Source organism: Rhinatrema bivittatum, chromosome 4, assembly GCF_901001135.1.
Source record: "Rhinatrema bivittatum chromosome 4, aRhiBiv1.1, whole genome shotgun sequence".
Lineage (NCBI taxonomy): Eukaryota > Metazoa > Chordata > Amphibia > Gymnophiona > Rhinatrematidae > Rhinatrema > Rhinatrema bivittatum.
Genome location: NC_042618.1, coordinates 279,783,131 through 279,799,299, shown reverse-complemented (window position 1 = coordinate 279,799,299; position 16,169 = coordinate 279,783,131). Strand labels below are relative to the sequence as shown.

General features: G+C 41.5%; 1 protein-coding gene across 5 annotated transcripts in view; it reads left to right on the top strand.

Moving 5' to 3' along the window:
- Nucleotides 1-16,169, top strand: part of LOC115090703 (lymphoid-restricted membrane protein-like) — a 1,037,620-nt gene that overhangs the window by 130,974 nt on the left and 890,477 nt on the right. For all 5 annotated transcript variants that reach the window (XM_029600146.1, XM_029600141.1, XM_029600144.1 and 2 more), the window contains exon 4: nt 4,693-4,873. In XM_029600146.1, coding sequence (XP_029456006.1) covers nt 4,693-4,873 — 181 coding nt within the window. The remainder of the gene's footprint in view (nt 1-4,692; nt 4,874-16,169) is intronic.

The following is a 16,169-nucleotide window of genomic DNA, read 5'->3' as shown; positions in this document are numbered from 1 at the left end:
GTGGGAACCGGACAGTCCTCTGTCATGCAACAGTGCCATAGTTGTGTCCGTTGCCACCTTGTTCTGTTGCTGTTGTATCCTCCTGTAAAATGAGAACAGTCTGGAGCTTTGTACTCCACCCACATGTGAGGACTACCATCCTGCTTGTCCTAGGAGAAAGCGCAGTTGCTTACCTGTAACAGGTGTTCTCCTAGGACAGCAGGATGTTAGCCCTCAGGAATTCCGTCCGCCTCCCCATGAAGTTGGGTTGTCCTACCAGTTTTTTTTTTTTTTTGCTCGTATTTTTTCTCTATTGCAAGACTGAAGGGGCACATCGCTCGGATAGCGGCATGCTGGGCATGCTCGATGTGCTGGTCAAAGCTTCTAGAAACTTTGACAAAAGTTTTCCGTGCTGGGTTCCATCAGATGTCAGGACTAACATCCAGCTGTCCTAGGAGAACACCTGTTATAGGAAAGCAACTGTGCTTTATTTTGAGGAGGGTGGGGTAAAACAAAATAGCATTTGTTTTCCTAGTTTTGTGGTGTTAATGTTCAAGGAGCAATGTGGGTGAATGTGAGTGGGTGTTTACTTTTGAAAATGCCTTTTTGTGACATCCTTTACCAGTTGCTTTGGTTATTTTCTTTTTCTGTCTTTGTGTTGCTTTGTAGCAAAAGGGTTGGGTTGATGTTTGGAATGGAATACTGTTCAGCATTCTAACAGTTCAAATGCTTTCCCATAAAAAGCTGTGAGGATTTTTTGAGGCTTTGTTCTCTGGTTTCGCATCTCGTCCAATATTCACATTTTTCTTGCATATAAAATTTTGTGAATGTCCATATTTGTTGTGGTTAATGGTGTTTGGGTGGATCCTTGGACACTGTGGCAGCTGACCATGCCCACGGGGGGCAGTCCCGTGAGGGACCATGGTGTCAGGCTAGACTCTGGACACACAAACACAGATTTGAATCTTTTATTAAACAGTTTGAATGACCACCAGAAGTGGCGGTATTGAGTAGTGGTTGTAGAGCCCGGCTGGGCGTGTCTCACATAGAACACTGGAACAGCGGATCCTCTGCAAGACAGTGCTGTAGTGGAAAGAGACTGAGTTATGAGCACATAATAAGAACAACATTCAGAGTCCCAATGTAGAAATAGGAGAAGCTCCGAGACAGGGAGAGCAGGCCTTCGAGGAGCGAGTACCTGATCCTTTAGAGCAGAGAGACTTGGTAGCGTTGTACTCACTTAGCAGTAACAGATTCCCATAGACGAGAGGTCTGGCACCAAAGCAGAGAGCAGGCCCTCGAGGAGCGAGTACCTGGTTCCAGTGAAGCAGTACTGTGGAGAGAGATGGTAACACTAAGTTAGTTCTTCCAAGTAGAAGGGTAGAGATTGCAGGTAGCGACACAGAGAACATGGGCCTTCGACGAGTGAGTACCGGTTTCCTGATAGCACCTGAAAGAAGCAAAGAGGCCCCCCAAGGAGCGGGTACCCCGTTAGAGACCCCGAAGGGTAGTAAGAGTTCCAGATAGCACTGGAATGGCAGAGTAGCTTAGGAACGGAGAGCGAATCCCATCCGTAAGAATCCTGTTGCTAACTCAACGAGCTAGCAAATACTGTAGGCAGATATACCCAGAAGTCGTGGTGTCAGAACAGGGGGACGCCCCTGAGGTTCGCACCAACCTAGAGTTAAAAAATGAGGGCGGCATGTGCGCGTGCACCCTAGAGGTACCTTGAAGGAGAATGGCAGGAGGCAGCACCAAAGTTGGTCCGGGGACACCGGAGAACAGCAAGCAGATGCCGCGGCGGCCATCAATCCAAGGTGAGCGGGAGGAGCCAAAAGTAGAGAGAGGTAGGTGGGGCAAAGCCGTCTAATACAGACGGACGCAACAATATTTTCTTGAGAATTATGCCTATAGACCAGGGCTTTCCAAACCTGTCCTGGGGACCCCACAGCAGTTGGGTTTTCAGGATATTCACAATGAATATGCATGAATACATTTGCATAAACTGAGTCCTCCATGGCATGCAAATGTAATCTCATGCATGTCGTCTTTCTGTCAGCTTTGGGAAATGTACATATCTACATTTCTTCCTGTAGCATATCTCATGCAAATGTTTGTTTCTAATTCTGAATCTAGTGTTGCGCTGTGTGTGGGGAGGGGTGGGGGGTGTCTCTATGCAGGCTGTGACATGTGGGAGAGGCTGTATGTTTAACACTGTGCCTAATCTGTGTCCAAATAAACTGTTCTGTCCCTGAAATTGAAATTTGCTTTATGATAACCGCTGTTTGGTCAAATAAGTTTCTAGTTATTTAAACAGTCTAGTTACTAGTTTTTCTGTAAGCAGGAAACACTTTTTTGTCAAAATCATTTCTAGACATCAGTGGGAGACACTCTGATGTAGACACTCATAGTGGCACTCGGACTCTGGTTCATATTAGCTTTGAGTGTAAGTAAATATATTTTGCGGGGTAAAGGGGATGTTGCCAGATTGAAGGTAAAAAGTGCTTATAATTGGATGAAAAAGCATTAATAGGTTGTATGAAGGATTTTAAATGGGGTATCTGGCAACTTCTGTGTTCTGTATTCTAAAGATCTATTTTTTTCAGGCTTTAAGCATTTTGGGTTTTTTTTTTTTTTTTTGCTTAATGTCTCCCAATATCAGCTATTGGGATCATTGCTATTTTTTGATATTCATCCTCCCAGAAACTAACAATTGGGGGTGAACTTTCCATGTGTATCTCCAAGCTGAAAGTGTGGTGTGAACAGGCAAAGAAGACTTCACCCCTTTCTTTACTATAACACATACAGAAGTTGTCACTTTTTTTTTTTTGGCCCTGCTGATTTCCTCTGCTTTTTTGGGCTTCAGACTCTATCAGAATCTGCCTCTGAATTACAGAACAGTGAAGCCTTCATTTGTAATTACTCAGGTGTTTTCTCTGTCTTACATTGGGCTTAGCTGGGAGGCAATCTAAGTAATGGTGATTCTAAGTTGGGGCCCATACATCAGAACTCCTTCTGGAACCCTGACTCATAGAAATCAATTTGGCTACTTTTGAGTGGCTGTTGTGTGATGACTGGAATCCTCCCTCACCCAACAGGCTGTTAAAATTGCCTCTACAGCATCCCTGCTGACACACAGGCCGATACAGTAAAGTGCGGCTGCGGTTACCCTGTTTCTAATCCGCGTTCTACCCACAATTTGGCCGCGTAAGGTCTAACCCGCGATTCACTATCATTTTTACCAATCTTTAACCGCTTCTTTAAATCGACGCGTATCCCTTTCCGCCCGCGGCATGTATATGATATGTAAACGATCGGATTAGCTATTCCCTCCCATACAGAACGTGCGGCCCCGATTATCGCCTTTTTAACCAACTGTTTTGCCTCGTCTTTAACCCGCTAATTTACTGCCTACCCTGGCGTTAGAGGGATGTAACAGCAATAGGCAGGCTCCGGTCAAATAAGTGGGTGGGTTGGAGCAAGCGAGTAACATGGTGTGGCCTGGTTCTCCTACGCTCGGGCATTGGGGATTGCCAGTCCTCTCTCCCCCCCTTCCCGAAGCAAGGCGGCAGGGCGAAAATCGACTCGACATGTTATTAAAGCAAATAGAAATTGTAACAAAAGTAAACTTACTGCATGCTTCCAGCAGCCCCAGTCCTCTCTCCCCTCCTCCTGAGGTGCCCACCGCGGCTCCCCTGCCTCCTGGGGGCAGCCGGCGGCAAAAGCGGCTTCCAGCAGCCCCGCCGGCGAAGGTGCATGAACGCACGTCCAATTGGGCGCTCAAGGCAGCGAAGGCGCATGAGCGCACGCCGTGACCTCGGACGTCCATCCGGGCGCTCAGGTCACAGCGTGCGCTCATGCGCCTTCGCTGCTTGAGCGCCCAAATTGGATGTGTGTTCATGGGGGGGGGGGGGAGGACTGGCAATCCCTGATGCCCGAGCATAGGAGAGCCATCCACTTCTTGGTACCTGTCAATTTCAAATGACATTTGAAATGACAGGTACCAGCGCACCCAGGATACTGTATAGGTGCTGTATAGCGCTCTATACAGTAAAATGGATTGCATTTCATGGACACGCTTTGGACAACGGCTTGCATTTGCATGCCATTAAATACTTTATCAAGCGGTATGTGATCCGGACTGTGCATGCGGCAAACGAGGGTGCGCCCCGGCACTGCGCACTCTTTCCAACGCGTCCTTACTGTATCGACCTGAACAGGGAGCAGAATACCTGACCCAGGAATCAAACACAAGTGGTCTGCAGTTAGTGCAGTGTTGCCCTCTGACTCCAAAATATGGCATTTTAACACAATTTTAATTTACACACTGGATGTTAAAATGTCAGTTAGTATACTTTTGTATGGGTTGAAATTCCTGTTGATTATAACCTTGTATTGTAAGGTTTGTAGTGGCTTGAGCACATTAGCTTTGGCTTCATTCAACCTCAAATTGATGGACATTTTAACTATTTAAAAAGTTGGAACTTTCATTGAGATTAGCAAGGAAAATGCCAATTTCAGGAAAAATGATTGACTTTCTTGGCAAAAACAAGGATGTGAAAATATGTACCTGTTAATGTATTAATAAAGTATGGTATTAATAGCCTCTTCAAAAATCATAAAGAGATGAATTTGTCAAGTCATATTTGGGTACTAAGATGTGGCAGAAAAATATGGTCAAGTGCCTATCTAGATAAGTTCTTTATTTACTAGGAAAAGTGGCTGTTTCAAAGATAGTGGATTATTTACGGCACACTACTAACCGAGGAACGGAGGATAGTGGCCTTGATGAGCTGTGCAATATGCTGGATCCTGAGAAAAAAGATATCTCTGTGGACCTGGACACTTACCATGCTATCATGAAAGAGTGGGTAGAGGAATGCAGAAATTATAGGTAACAATTTTTACTTTTTCTTATTAATGTATTATACAGTAGAGTGCTTTTTATATTTGATTTTGCTTCCCACAAACACCAAAGGGAAAATAGTATTCTTTGCAGACTGCAAGAAATCTGTTCAAACATAAAAATTGCCATGTTTTTTCAAACCAATAGTCCATTGAGTGCAGCATCCTGTCTCCAACAATTGGCCAATCCAGATCACTTGGAAGTACCTGGAAGATACTAATAGAGAAATTCCATGTTGCTCATTCTCGGAACACAAAGATATCAAACACCTCAAATCTACCTGGCTATTAAATAATGGACTCGTCCTCCAGGAGCTTATCCAAGTTGTGATAAGATGTGGAATGTGATAACCAGCGGAACACTGTGACACCAGGGTATAAAGTATATCAAAGTGATAGGGAAGATCAAATTGGTGGAGGGCTGGCACTGTATATAAAAGATGGCAGAGTCGAGCATGATAGAAATTCTGCAGGAAATAAAATGCCATGTGAAATCCTTATTGATAGAAATTCATGTGTGACAGGAAAAGTATAGCAGTTCATGTATGCTAACCAGCCACCTGGCCAAAATGAAGAAACAGACTATGAAATGCAAGTTGAAATTTAAAGCAAATAAACTTGGCTACATAATAATCGGATATTTCAATGACCCCGTTAACTGGGTCAATGTCTCATCGTAACATGTTAGGTTAAGTTTGTAGATGCCATAAATGACTTAAAAAGGGAGACTATGATAGAATGAGGAAATTAGAAAAAACTAAAAGCAGTTTTAAGGGTTAAAAGTTTGCATAAGATGTGGACATTTTGAAAGGCAGGATAAAATATATTCCATGCATTAAAGGTTAAAGGATGATGTAAGGACTGCTGGCACTGTGTAATGGTGCGGTAAAGGACGTAGTTAAAGCTAAAAGAGCATCATTCAAAAAATGGAACACAAACAAGACTTGCATGATGAAAATGGGCAACAACATAAGTACTGTCATGTTAGCTGTAAAATAAGGTAGGCTAAGAGAGATCTTGAAAAACAAAGGCCAAAAACTAATAAAGATTTTCAAGTACATTCAAAGCAAATAGCCCAAGGGAATTTGTTGGGCCACTAAATGACTGAGGCAAAATGGGGGGCTCAGAAAGGGGCAAGGAAAAGAACAGAAAAACCTGAATTCTTTGTCTTTGAAAAGGATGTTGGAAACACAGCTGAAATATTCTTTAATGGTGAAGATTCTGATGAACTAAAACAAATATTGTGACAATGGAAGATTTAACAGATCAGATTGCCAAACTAAGAATAACATTGCTGGGACTGGATGGCATCTCCTCCTGAGTTATAAAAAGTAAAATATGAAATCACAGCTTGTTACTAGTAATCTATAATCTATTTAAAATGGCCACAATTCCTAAAAACTGGAAGGTGGCCAGTGGGATGCTGAGCTTAAAAAAGGGCTCCAGGGGTGATCCTAGAAACTATAGACTGGGTGAGCCTGTCATCTGTGCCAGACAAATGGTGAAGCTATTCTTAACATTTAAAATCACTGACCATATAGATGTGGTGGAAGGGTTAACATAATTTTAGCAAAGGGATGTCTTGTCTTACCATAGAAGTTTTGGGAGGGGGAAAACAAACATAGATAAAGGTGAACCAGTTGAGAATATTGTATATGGACTTTCAGAAGCCATTTGGCAAAGTTCCCTAGGAGAGTCCTCAGGAAGCTACAAAGTCATGGGATAGAAGGTAGTGTTTATTTTGAATTGGTAACTGATTCAAAGGCCAGAAACAGAAGGTATGACTAAATGGTCAGCTTTTGAAATGAAGAAAGTTGTTAATGGAGTACCATGCCATCTAACACCTTTATAAGTGATCTGACTAATGGAATTGATAAGTGAAGTGATCAAAATTACAGATGACACAAAATGATTTAAATTTGTTAAAACTGCAGGTTGCAAGAATTGTAGAAGGACCTTTGAGACCTAAGACTGGGTAACTGAATGGTAGTTGAAGTTTATTTGTAAAGTGCATAGTAGTTATATTCAGTAGGAGAAAACTAATCCCAATTAGAGGTATATGATGGATTCTCTACTAAGTTGGAAAAGGACCTTGGAGTCATTATGGACAATTTGTTGAAGGCCTCAGTTCAGTATGTGGCAGCAGTCAAAAAAGCAATGGAATATGTTGATTATATAAAAAAGGATGGAGGTTAACCTATTAGATCCTGCTCATTGAAGGAATTATTTCCTGATGCCCCTTTTTACATATCTTAGTTAACTAGACTCAAATATGGTAATAAAAATTGCAAGTAATAAAAGTATATGAAAAAATGTTCCACTTGAACGTTGGTACCTAAAAGGTTAAAATGGAAATATATTGCTTCTGTATCAGCCATGTTGTGACTGCATCTTGAGTATTGTGTACAGATTTGGTCAAACTATCTCAGACATAAAATGAGGAAAAGTGCAGAGGGAAGTGACAAATGATAGAAGGGATAGAACATATCTCCTATGATCAGAGGCTATGCAGGATAGGAGCTGTTTAGCTTAAAAAAGAGACAAATGATGGGAGATAGAAATCTATAAAATCATGAATGAGGTGGAATGGGATATTAGTTTAAATAACTTGTATAACAATCCCTCTATCTTAATTTAATTTATTTTTTTAACTCTGGAATATTGACAGATTTGGCTACTTTCCTGTTTAAGTGACAGAGAAATTTGGACCAAATGTTTGTCTGACTGAGTAAGGCTCGAGTCAGGGAAGGTGGATGGAAGCATTTATTTCTTCTGAAAGAGACCTAAGATACGGTCAATGTAGAAGGAAAATCCCATTTCTGTAAGCAAGTAGAACTCTCAGTAGCAGAGTGGAATTTTCAGAAGCAAGTCTGCCAGTGGCAGAAGCAGCAGCAGTGAGAGAACTATACCCGAGAAGAACAGAGACGAGAAATAATAAATTATTTAAATTAAAGTAAGATTAGTAAAGAAAATACGGAAAACACAATTTTGGGCCAAGTCTCTCTAATTACAGAGATAGAAAAAACAATGAAAGGGGATGATATTAATATTGGGATCCAGATGGAGACCCTTTAATTTTAACACTCGGTATTTCCCAAAACAATTTAAGATCCTGAAAATGTTACAACTGATTTGAGTAGTTTGCAGAAGATGGGTGCCACAGTGTAGTCAGGTTTGTTTTTTTTTTGTTTTTTTTTCTGCTTGTCAAGTTAGTAGGGGAAAAAAGCAGAATACCAAAGAACTAGAAAGATGCTAAAGATAACTCTTTGTACATTAACTTAATCTCAGGCCTGAGTAAAAATGAACACAAGGGTATGTCAACTTTAAATACTTTGAGGGCAATCTAAGGGAAAGATACTTATGGTCCTACTTAAAAACAAAAAAAAAAATCAGTGACTAGAAAATAAAATATTCCTCTTGTTGAACATATTCACAAAATTTACCATTAAGAATTTCTTGTTAGCTGCTTACAGTGTGTTAGTTTTACTTACATTTTTAATATAAATAAAAAACAGACTAAAAACAAACATTAATTAGCTCTTGTTTCCGTTCCCTATCTCTTGGGGGGGGGGGGGGAATGAGTTCTAGGACCTATTAAAATGTAAGAACTTGGTAGGGAAAAGGGTTTTCTTTTCTGACTGCCTGTTGTGAGAGTGGACATCCTAGAAAACCTATTTAGTAATTATAAATTATTTTTCAGTCACTGCATGCAGGATGGATTTCTGATTCCTTGGGATGAGTTACATTAGCATTATTCAAGGTGTGGTATAACTGTGGTGTTAGAAGCATTATGAAATTTGTTTATTTCTGAATAATTCCTAAAATTCAATTTGCTTTATTAACTGCTGTTGCACACTGAGCTGAGGAATTTTAGTGTATTGTTCAAAATGACTCAAATTACTTTTTAAGTGGTAGCTCTTAATGTAGAAACAAAGACTGTGTAAATGTAACAGATTTTTCCTGAGGTGCATTATTTGCATTTGGTCACATGAAAATTAATCTGCCATTTAGACACCCAGTTCCTCAGTCTAGCAAGATCTGCAATACCTCACTGTCTGCTCATATTGGGGCAGATTTTTCAAAGGGATATGTGCGTACCCCCTGAAAACCTGCCCCAAGTTCCCCCTGTGCGCGCCGAGCCTATGTTGAATAGGCTTGGCGGCGCGTGCAAACCCCGGGACGCGCGCGGGCGTGGTTCCGGCCCGGGCATTTTGGGGCCGGGAATCGCATGCCGGCCAGCTGGCTGGCGCGCATGAGTTACACTTGCCTCGGCAGGCATAACTTCTAAAACAAAGGTGGGGGGGGTTTAGACAGGGGTGGGGAAGGGAGGGGAAGGTGCGGGGGTGGAAGGAAAGTTCCCTCCGAGGGTCGCTCCGATTTCGGAGCGGCCTTGGAGGAAATGGAGGCAAGGCTGCCGATTTTTGGGCATCCTGCGCGTGCCGACCCCGGATTTTAATGGATACACGCGACTACGCGCGTATCTATTAAAATCCGGCATACTTTTGTTTGCGCGGGCGTACTTTATAATCTACCCCATTTTTATCTATTTGAAACTGCAAATTTGATTCTTAATCATGGATTCCTTTCCATATGATTAATGAATAAACATAGGCTGAATAGTCTGTCTGCTACCACAATTCTATCTAGTCTGCCATAAAAAATACCTACTGCTTATTTCTACAATCCTAGTACTTGTCAGAGGCTTTCTTGAATCTAGATAGGGGTCGATACAATATCATGCATGAAAAAACATTCATCCACCTCTCTTGAGTGCCAGATGCAATAATCAATGAGCTGCCACACTAAAAGGACGTGTTGGGGATAAATTGGGTGTCCTAGACAGTCCTTTTGGATTGGGCGCTGAGGAGATGTGTGTGTGGGTTACGAAAATGGACGCTCAAATACGAGCATCTGTTTTATCCTGCAGCAGCTTAAGTTATCGGCACAATATACACGGCCTGGAGCATATATATTGTGTGCCCCGAAGAAATTGTATTTTCCGTCTAGCCTTTTATTTTTTTTCATGATGCTGCTTTCTGTGGTTTCCTCCTACTTAGTATCACAATGATACTAGTAGGAGGAACCACACAAAAGCAGTATTTTTAGTTTGTAGTTGAGCCCTTGTGCACGGCAAGACTTTGTCAGTTCCATTGCAGGTGTTAAATTTGATGGGTGGAAAAGTGCGTCTCAGCCGCTACAATGGGTTTTTTTTTTTTGTTGTTTTTGCATGGGGTAATAGGAAATAGCCTGATCTAGATTGCATTTACATGTGATGAGCGCAGTTAGCTATGCCTTTGTTTGGGTGCGCATTTTGGATGCTCTTATTGCGACTGGGCTTAGTTCTAGTGCGTCCAAAAACATGTCCAACCACTCGTTAATCTGTGCGCTAGGCTGGGTGCACTTTATACATTGGCCCTATACCGTTCTTATTACCCACCGCTTTCATGTGGAGGTTGTTAATGCATCCATGATCTTTTTCTGAAAAGAAATATGTTCTTGGAATTATTCCTGAACCTACCTTGCTTTAACCCTCAGCCCTTGACCCCTCATCTACAGCTTCCTTTCCCTGAGAGAAGCTTTCCTCCCGAGCGTTTTTTTTTAAATTTTGCAATTCTGTTATAAATCAAAGCGATTAACAAATCAAGACAATATACAATTTCATAAGATAATAAATAGGCTATCAAACAACTACAATTCTAAACAAAGTATCAAAGTTCAGAACACAAAACCTAATGAAGCTGGTCCCAAAAGCTTGTACAAGAGCCAAGTTTTAACCTTTTCTTAAATTTCTACTTCTGTTACTAATTCTATTACTTTTATAACACTACTAAACATGTGGTATTCTGTACAAAAATACATCTCTGCTCAGTAGATTTTACAGTCTGATCAAGTCAGTGAGCTTAATTAAGAAAATGGTTAAAATCAATAAGACTGAGGTTAAGAACGGCCTCAAAAAGCAGTTTTATTTTTAATACATTTTTCAAATCAACTCAATCTTGTACCAGAAAAAAGAAGATATGCATCATAATTAACAATAAATAGCATATTAATGATGGAAAGTGATCATATCTCCTAATATATCCCATCATTATACATCTAAATTCCGACCCTACATATGAGATAAAGTAGGCATGAGAGTCCCAGGAATGTCCGTAATTGTGAAGGCTAAAAAAACCCCCCAAAAAACATAATTAGAATCAAGATAATTCACTAAACATGTATGGATATCTCAAAGTAAATCTTTTTTCCTCGTGATAACACTTCTGGTCTCAATAGAAGGGATTTATTCTGTTCTTGTTACCCATGTAATATCTAGATATATCCAAACTTTTTGTCCATGAAGTAACTGTAAACGGTTACGGAGAAAAAAACCTCATACGCCTCATACTATAAGGTGAAATTAACCTTTTAGATCCTGTTCATTGAAGGAATTATTTCCTGATGCCCCTTTTTACGTATCTTAGTTAACTAGACCCAAATATGGTATAAAAAAAATTGCAAGTAATTAAAAGTATATGAAAAAATGTTCCACTTGTGGAACATTGGTACCTAAAAGGTTAAGGGAGAATACCTGTTCTTTCTTAAGGAACAGCTTCAGCCTTGTTTTGAGAGTTTTTTCACAACCCCATCGCAAGCTTTACTGAATGTGCCGGCCTCTTTGGATCCCGAGGTAGAGCGAAACGCTGGCCTCCGATGGCTGAAGACGTGTCACTCAGCCCCGGTGTGCCGGTAACACCTTCAACTCTGCAAACGGCGTGTAAACGGCATGTTTTGCCATTTCTCCAGCTCACCCTTTGCTCCCAGATTTGGGTCAAGGAAACATAGAAACATAGAAATGACGGCAGAAGAAGACCAAACGGCCCATCCAGTCCTGCCCAGCAAGCTTTCACATTTTTTTTCTCATACTTATCTGTTTCTCTTAGCTCTTTGGTTCTATTTCCCTTCCACCCCCACCATTAATGTAGAGAGCAGTGATGGAGCTGTAACCAAGTGAAATATCAAGCTTGATTAGTTATGGGTAGTAGGGGAAGTAACCGCCGCAATAAGCAAGCTACACCCATCCTTTTTTGTTTTACCCAGACTGTGTTATTCAGCCCTTATTGGTTGTTTTTCTTCTCCCCTGCCGTTGAAGCAGGATATGCATTGAAAGTGAAGTATCAGGCTTATTTGGTTTGGGGTAGTAACCGCCGTAACAAGCCAGCTACTCCCCGCTTTGTGAGTGCGAATCCTTTTTTCTTCTCCCTTGCTGTTGAAGCAGAGAGCTATGCTGGATATGCGTGAAGTATCCGTTTTTCTTCTCCCCTGCCGTTGAAGCAGAGAGCTATGCTGGATATGCGTGAAGTATCCGTTTTTCTCTCCCCTGCCGTTGAAGCAGAGAGCTATGCTGGATATGCGTGAGTATCAGTTTTTCTTCTCCCCTGCCGTTGAAGCAGAGAGCTATGCTGGATATGCGTGAAAGTATCAGTTTTTTCTTCTCCCCTGCCGTTGAAGCAGAGAGCTATGCTGGATATGCGTGAAGTATCAGTTTTTCTTCTCCCCTGCTGTTGAAGCAGAGAGCTATGCTGGATATGCATTGAAAGTGAAGTATCAGGCTTATTTGGTTTGGGGTAGTAACCGCCGTAACAAGCCAGCTACTCCTCACTTTGTGAGTGCGAATCCTTTTTTCCACATTTCCTCTTGCTTGTTGTAGCTTAGAGCGATGTTGGAGTCACAGTAACCATGTGTATGTTTATTGAATAAGGGTATTATCTCCAGGCAGTAGCCGTCATTCTGGCGAGCCACCCACTCTTTATTGACGGCCTCTTGATTTTATGGATCCACAGTGTTTATCCCACACCCCTTTGAAGTCCTTCACAGTTCTGGTCTTCACCACTTCCTTCGGAAGGGCATTCCAGGCATCCACCACCCTCTCCGTGAAGAAATACTTCCTGACATTGGTTCTGAATCTTCCTCCCTGGAGCTTCAAATCGTGACCCCTGGTTCTGCTGATTTTTTTCCTACGGAAAAGGTTTGTCGTTGTCTTTGGATCATTAAAACCTTTCAAGTACCTGAAAGTCTGTATCATATCACCTCTGCTCCTCCTTTCCTCCAGGGTGTACATATTTAGATTCTTCAATCTCTCCTCATAAGTCATTTGATGAAGACCTTCCACCTTTTTGGTCACCCTTCTCTGGACCGCCTCCATCTTGTCTCTGTCTCTTCGGAAATACGGTCTCCAGAACTGAACACAATACTCCAGGTGAGGTCTCACCAAGGACCTGTACAAGGGGATAATCACTTCCCTTTTCTTACTCGATATTCCTCTCTCTATGCAGCCCAGCATTCTTCTGGCTTTAGCTATCGCCTTGTCACATTGTTTCGCCGACTTCAGATCATTAGACACCATCACCCCAGGAAAGGTAGTTTTAGGGCAGCCTAGATCTGAGGACCCAAGTAGAAATATGGAGGTGCTATTTCCTTCGGAGTCTCAGCGTATAAAAGACTGTACAGATCTCCCTGTTTCAATTACTTCGGAGGAAGGTGTTAATAGCTTTGTGAGTTTAGGCAATGGGATTCAAACAGGTATTCCCAATTTTAAGATCTTCTTTGGTTAAGCCTGCTGTTATAACTTTGGAGGCAGTTTGGAGCGCACTTGTCTCTTTGGAAACAGCTATTTCTTCCATAACCTCTGTTTTACTTGATACTAATCAGAGTTCTTGCCACTGAAGGTCAGGTAGCAACTTTTGGAGTGAAATTTCAAGAAATGGAATCTTATATTTCGTCTGTGGATAATATACAGCATAAGTTGGTTCAAGCTGATTTAATTTACTCCGAAAAGCTGGAAAATGTAGAAAATTCCTTAAGAGCTTTGAATTTAAGGGTCTTAGAGACTTGGAGGAACCATTTTAATTAAAGGAAAGTTTAAGACCTATCTGTCTCAAATTCTTAAAATACCATCACAAGCTATGTCTGTAATTTCCAAAGCTTACTTATTTGCCTCAAAGCGCAGATGGAACATCAGAAGATAAAGTATCATATGCTCCAAATTTGATAATATCTCAGGAGATGTTTATTTGTAAGAGAGGAATTTTGGTTTCCTTTGCATTTATTTTGATAGAAATTCTGTATTGAGCTGGGTTTTATCCTGGATTTGAAAAGGCAATACAGCATGACACAGCAACTCAGGAAATATATTCTAAGCATATAATGCAGTCTGGTAGAAACCACAAAGTTGGATGACTTCTCTGAGCAAAGTTCACGTGGAAGGATAAGAGGAGAGAGGAGCTGTAGCGTGAAGGCTCTTGTAGATGACTAACAAGAGCTTGAACTGCATTTTGAAATGGATAGGGAGCCAATGTAGTAAATTTAAGGGAGGGTTATATGGTGATTTTTAGTAAAGTTTTATGCAGCTAAATTTTGGATAATCTGTAGTGGAGAAGAGGAAGTGACATCACCCAGTTAATATGGGCATCTGAGTTACTTGCTCCTCAACAATTTATTGTATGTACCCTGATAATTTTGATGGCATGGAGAGGCCAGTGAGAGGAGATTATGGTGACAAGGAAGAAATCTGTTCATACCCAAAAAGTTTTCGTTTGATGTGGGAGGATCCTGATTTGAGGCCATAAGCTCAGATGTGCTGCTCATAGTGGGTGTAGAGGATGATGTAGGCACTGCCAGTAAGGGAGAAATACTTACCAAACAAGATTTTCAAAAATTTATGGAAATTAAACTGGATATTAGATTTCTAAAAGAGGAATTCCAGGAGACTGTCTCAGGCTTGTGCTCTGACATGCTGGATATGGGGAAGCGAGTGGAAGATGCAGAGGCCCAGATCAATGAACAAGCCACTCATGCGAAACAGTTATAAACAGAGGTCTTTGAGATGCACAAAGCGAACGAGAAGATAGCCCTTAAAAATTGAGGACTTGGAAAGCCGCTCGCAACAGTCATATATCAGAATACGGGGCTTGCTGGAGATGGACGAATTTTCAAATGCGTCGCAGGTGGTGTGGTGCTGAGAGTACAATGCCCGGGGAGATGCATAATGACTCCAATAAGGTAATCGAGTGGGTGCACAGGGCGCTGGGAGTTGTCTCCTTGCAACATGCTTAGAGACATTATAGCCTGCCTGCATAGCTTTCTATTAAAAGAAGACATCCATTTGTGCAGCACAAAAAATGGTGAACATCACCTGGGAAGGTCATACAAATTCTATGTACAACAACCATTCTGCTACCCTGAGATGGAGGCCGGATCTACAGGTTGTGACTGCGATATTAAGGAGTGTGACTATTTGTTATAGGTGGTTGTATCCCTGCGACATGGCCTTCGTTATCAGGGTGACATCCAGGATTAAAATGGAGGAAGAAGCATTTAAAATGAGAGCTGCGGGTATATCCATTACACCTTCAGGGAAGCAGAGTGGAAACATGAATTTGTCTGAACAACCCAAATGGCAGAGTAGGCAAGGGAGGCCGATGCTTAAGGAGAAACTCAGGAGATACCTCATAGCAGTCAGTGCCTTCACAAAATGATCAGATTTCTCTCCAACCTGACCCTGGCAAGGGATTGGAGAATGGGGGTATGATTGAGTAATTCAGGACTAAAGTGTGCTTGGAGGGCTTCACTGGTTATAAACTAGGATGCATAGTCCAGAAGATCATTGGGTTTATAATACCTCAGAAGGGAGAGGAGGTGTTTAGGACTGTTTTAATATAAAAATAATTATATGTGTATATCTCTTTTGGGAGGTATCAGAGGGGTGGTTGTATAATGGGTTTGCAGAATTTTTCCAGGTGGGGGTGTAGTGGTACATTCCTTCGAGGGCTAGGAGTCTACTGTAATAGTGAACAGGGATTATGGGGTTAGGGGACTTACAAAGGGAAGAATGGGGAAGGGGGGAGATAATGGGTTTGAGAAGGAGAAAAGTGGGTAAGGTGTTCCTCTCAGTGCTAATTATTTGGTGGGAAAGGTTGGTAGGGAAACGAATCTTCAGAAAAATGATGCTGGGCAAAGGGGAAAGTGGGTTATGGCATCATGACTACTTTTAAATTTGTCTCACTTAATGTTAAGGAGTTAAATAGCCCTTATAAACCACAGCTTTTATATAGGGAATTGACATGACTTAAAGCCAGTATCACGTTTATACAAGAGACTTGTATCAGGAAGAGGGATGAACAACTCCTGTATAAGTATTTTTCTCATCAGTTTTTTTCTTCTAATTCTCCTGGGCATAGGTTTAGTGAGGTAGGAATACTTATCGCTAGTAGTGCATTGGTACGGGTATTAGTCAAAAGAGATGA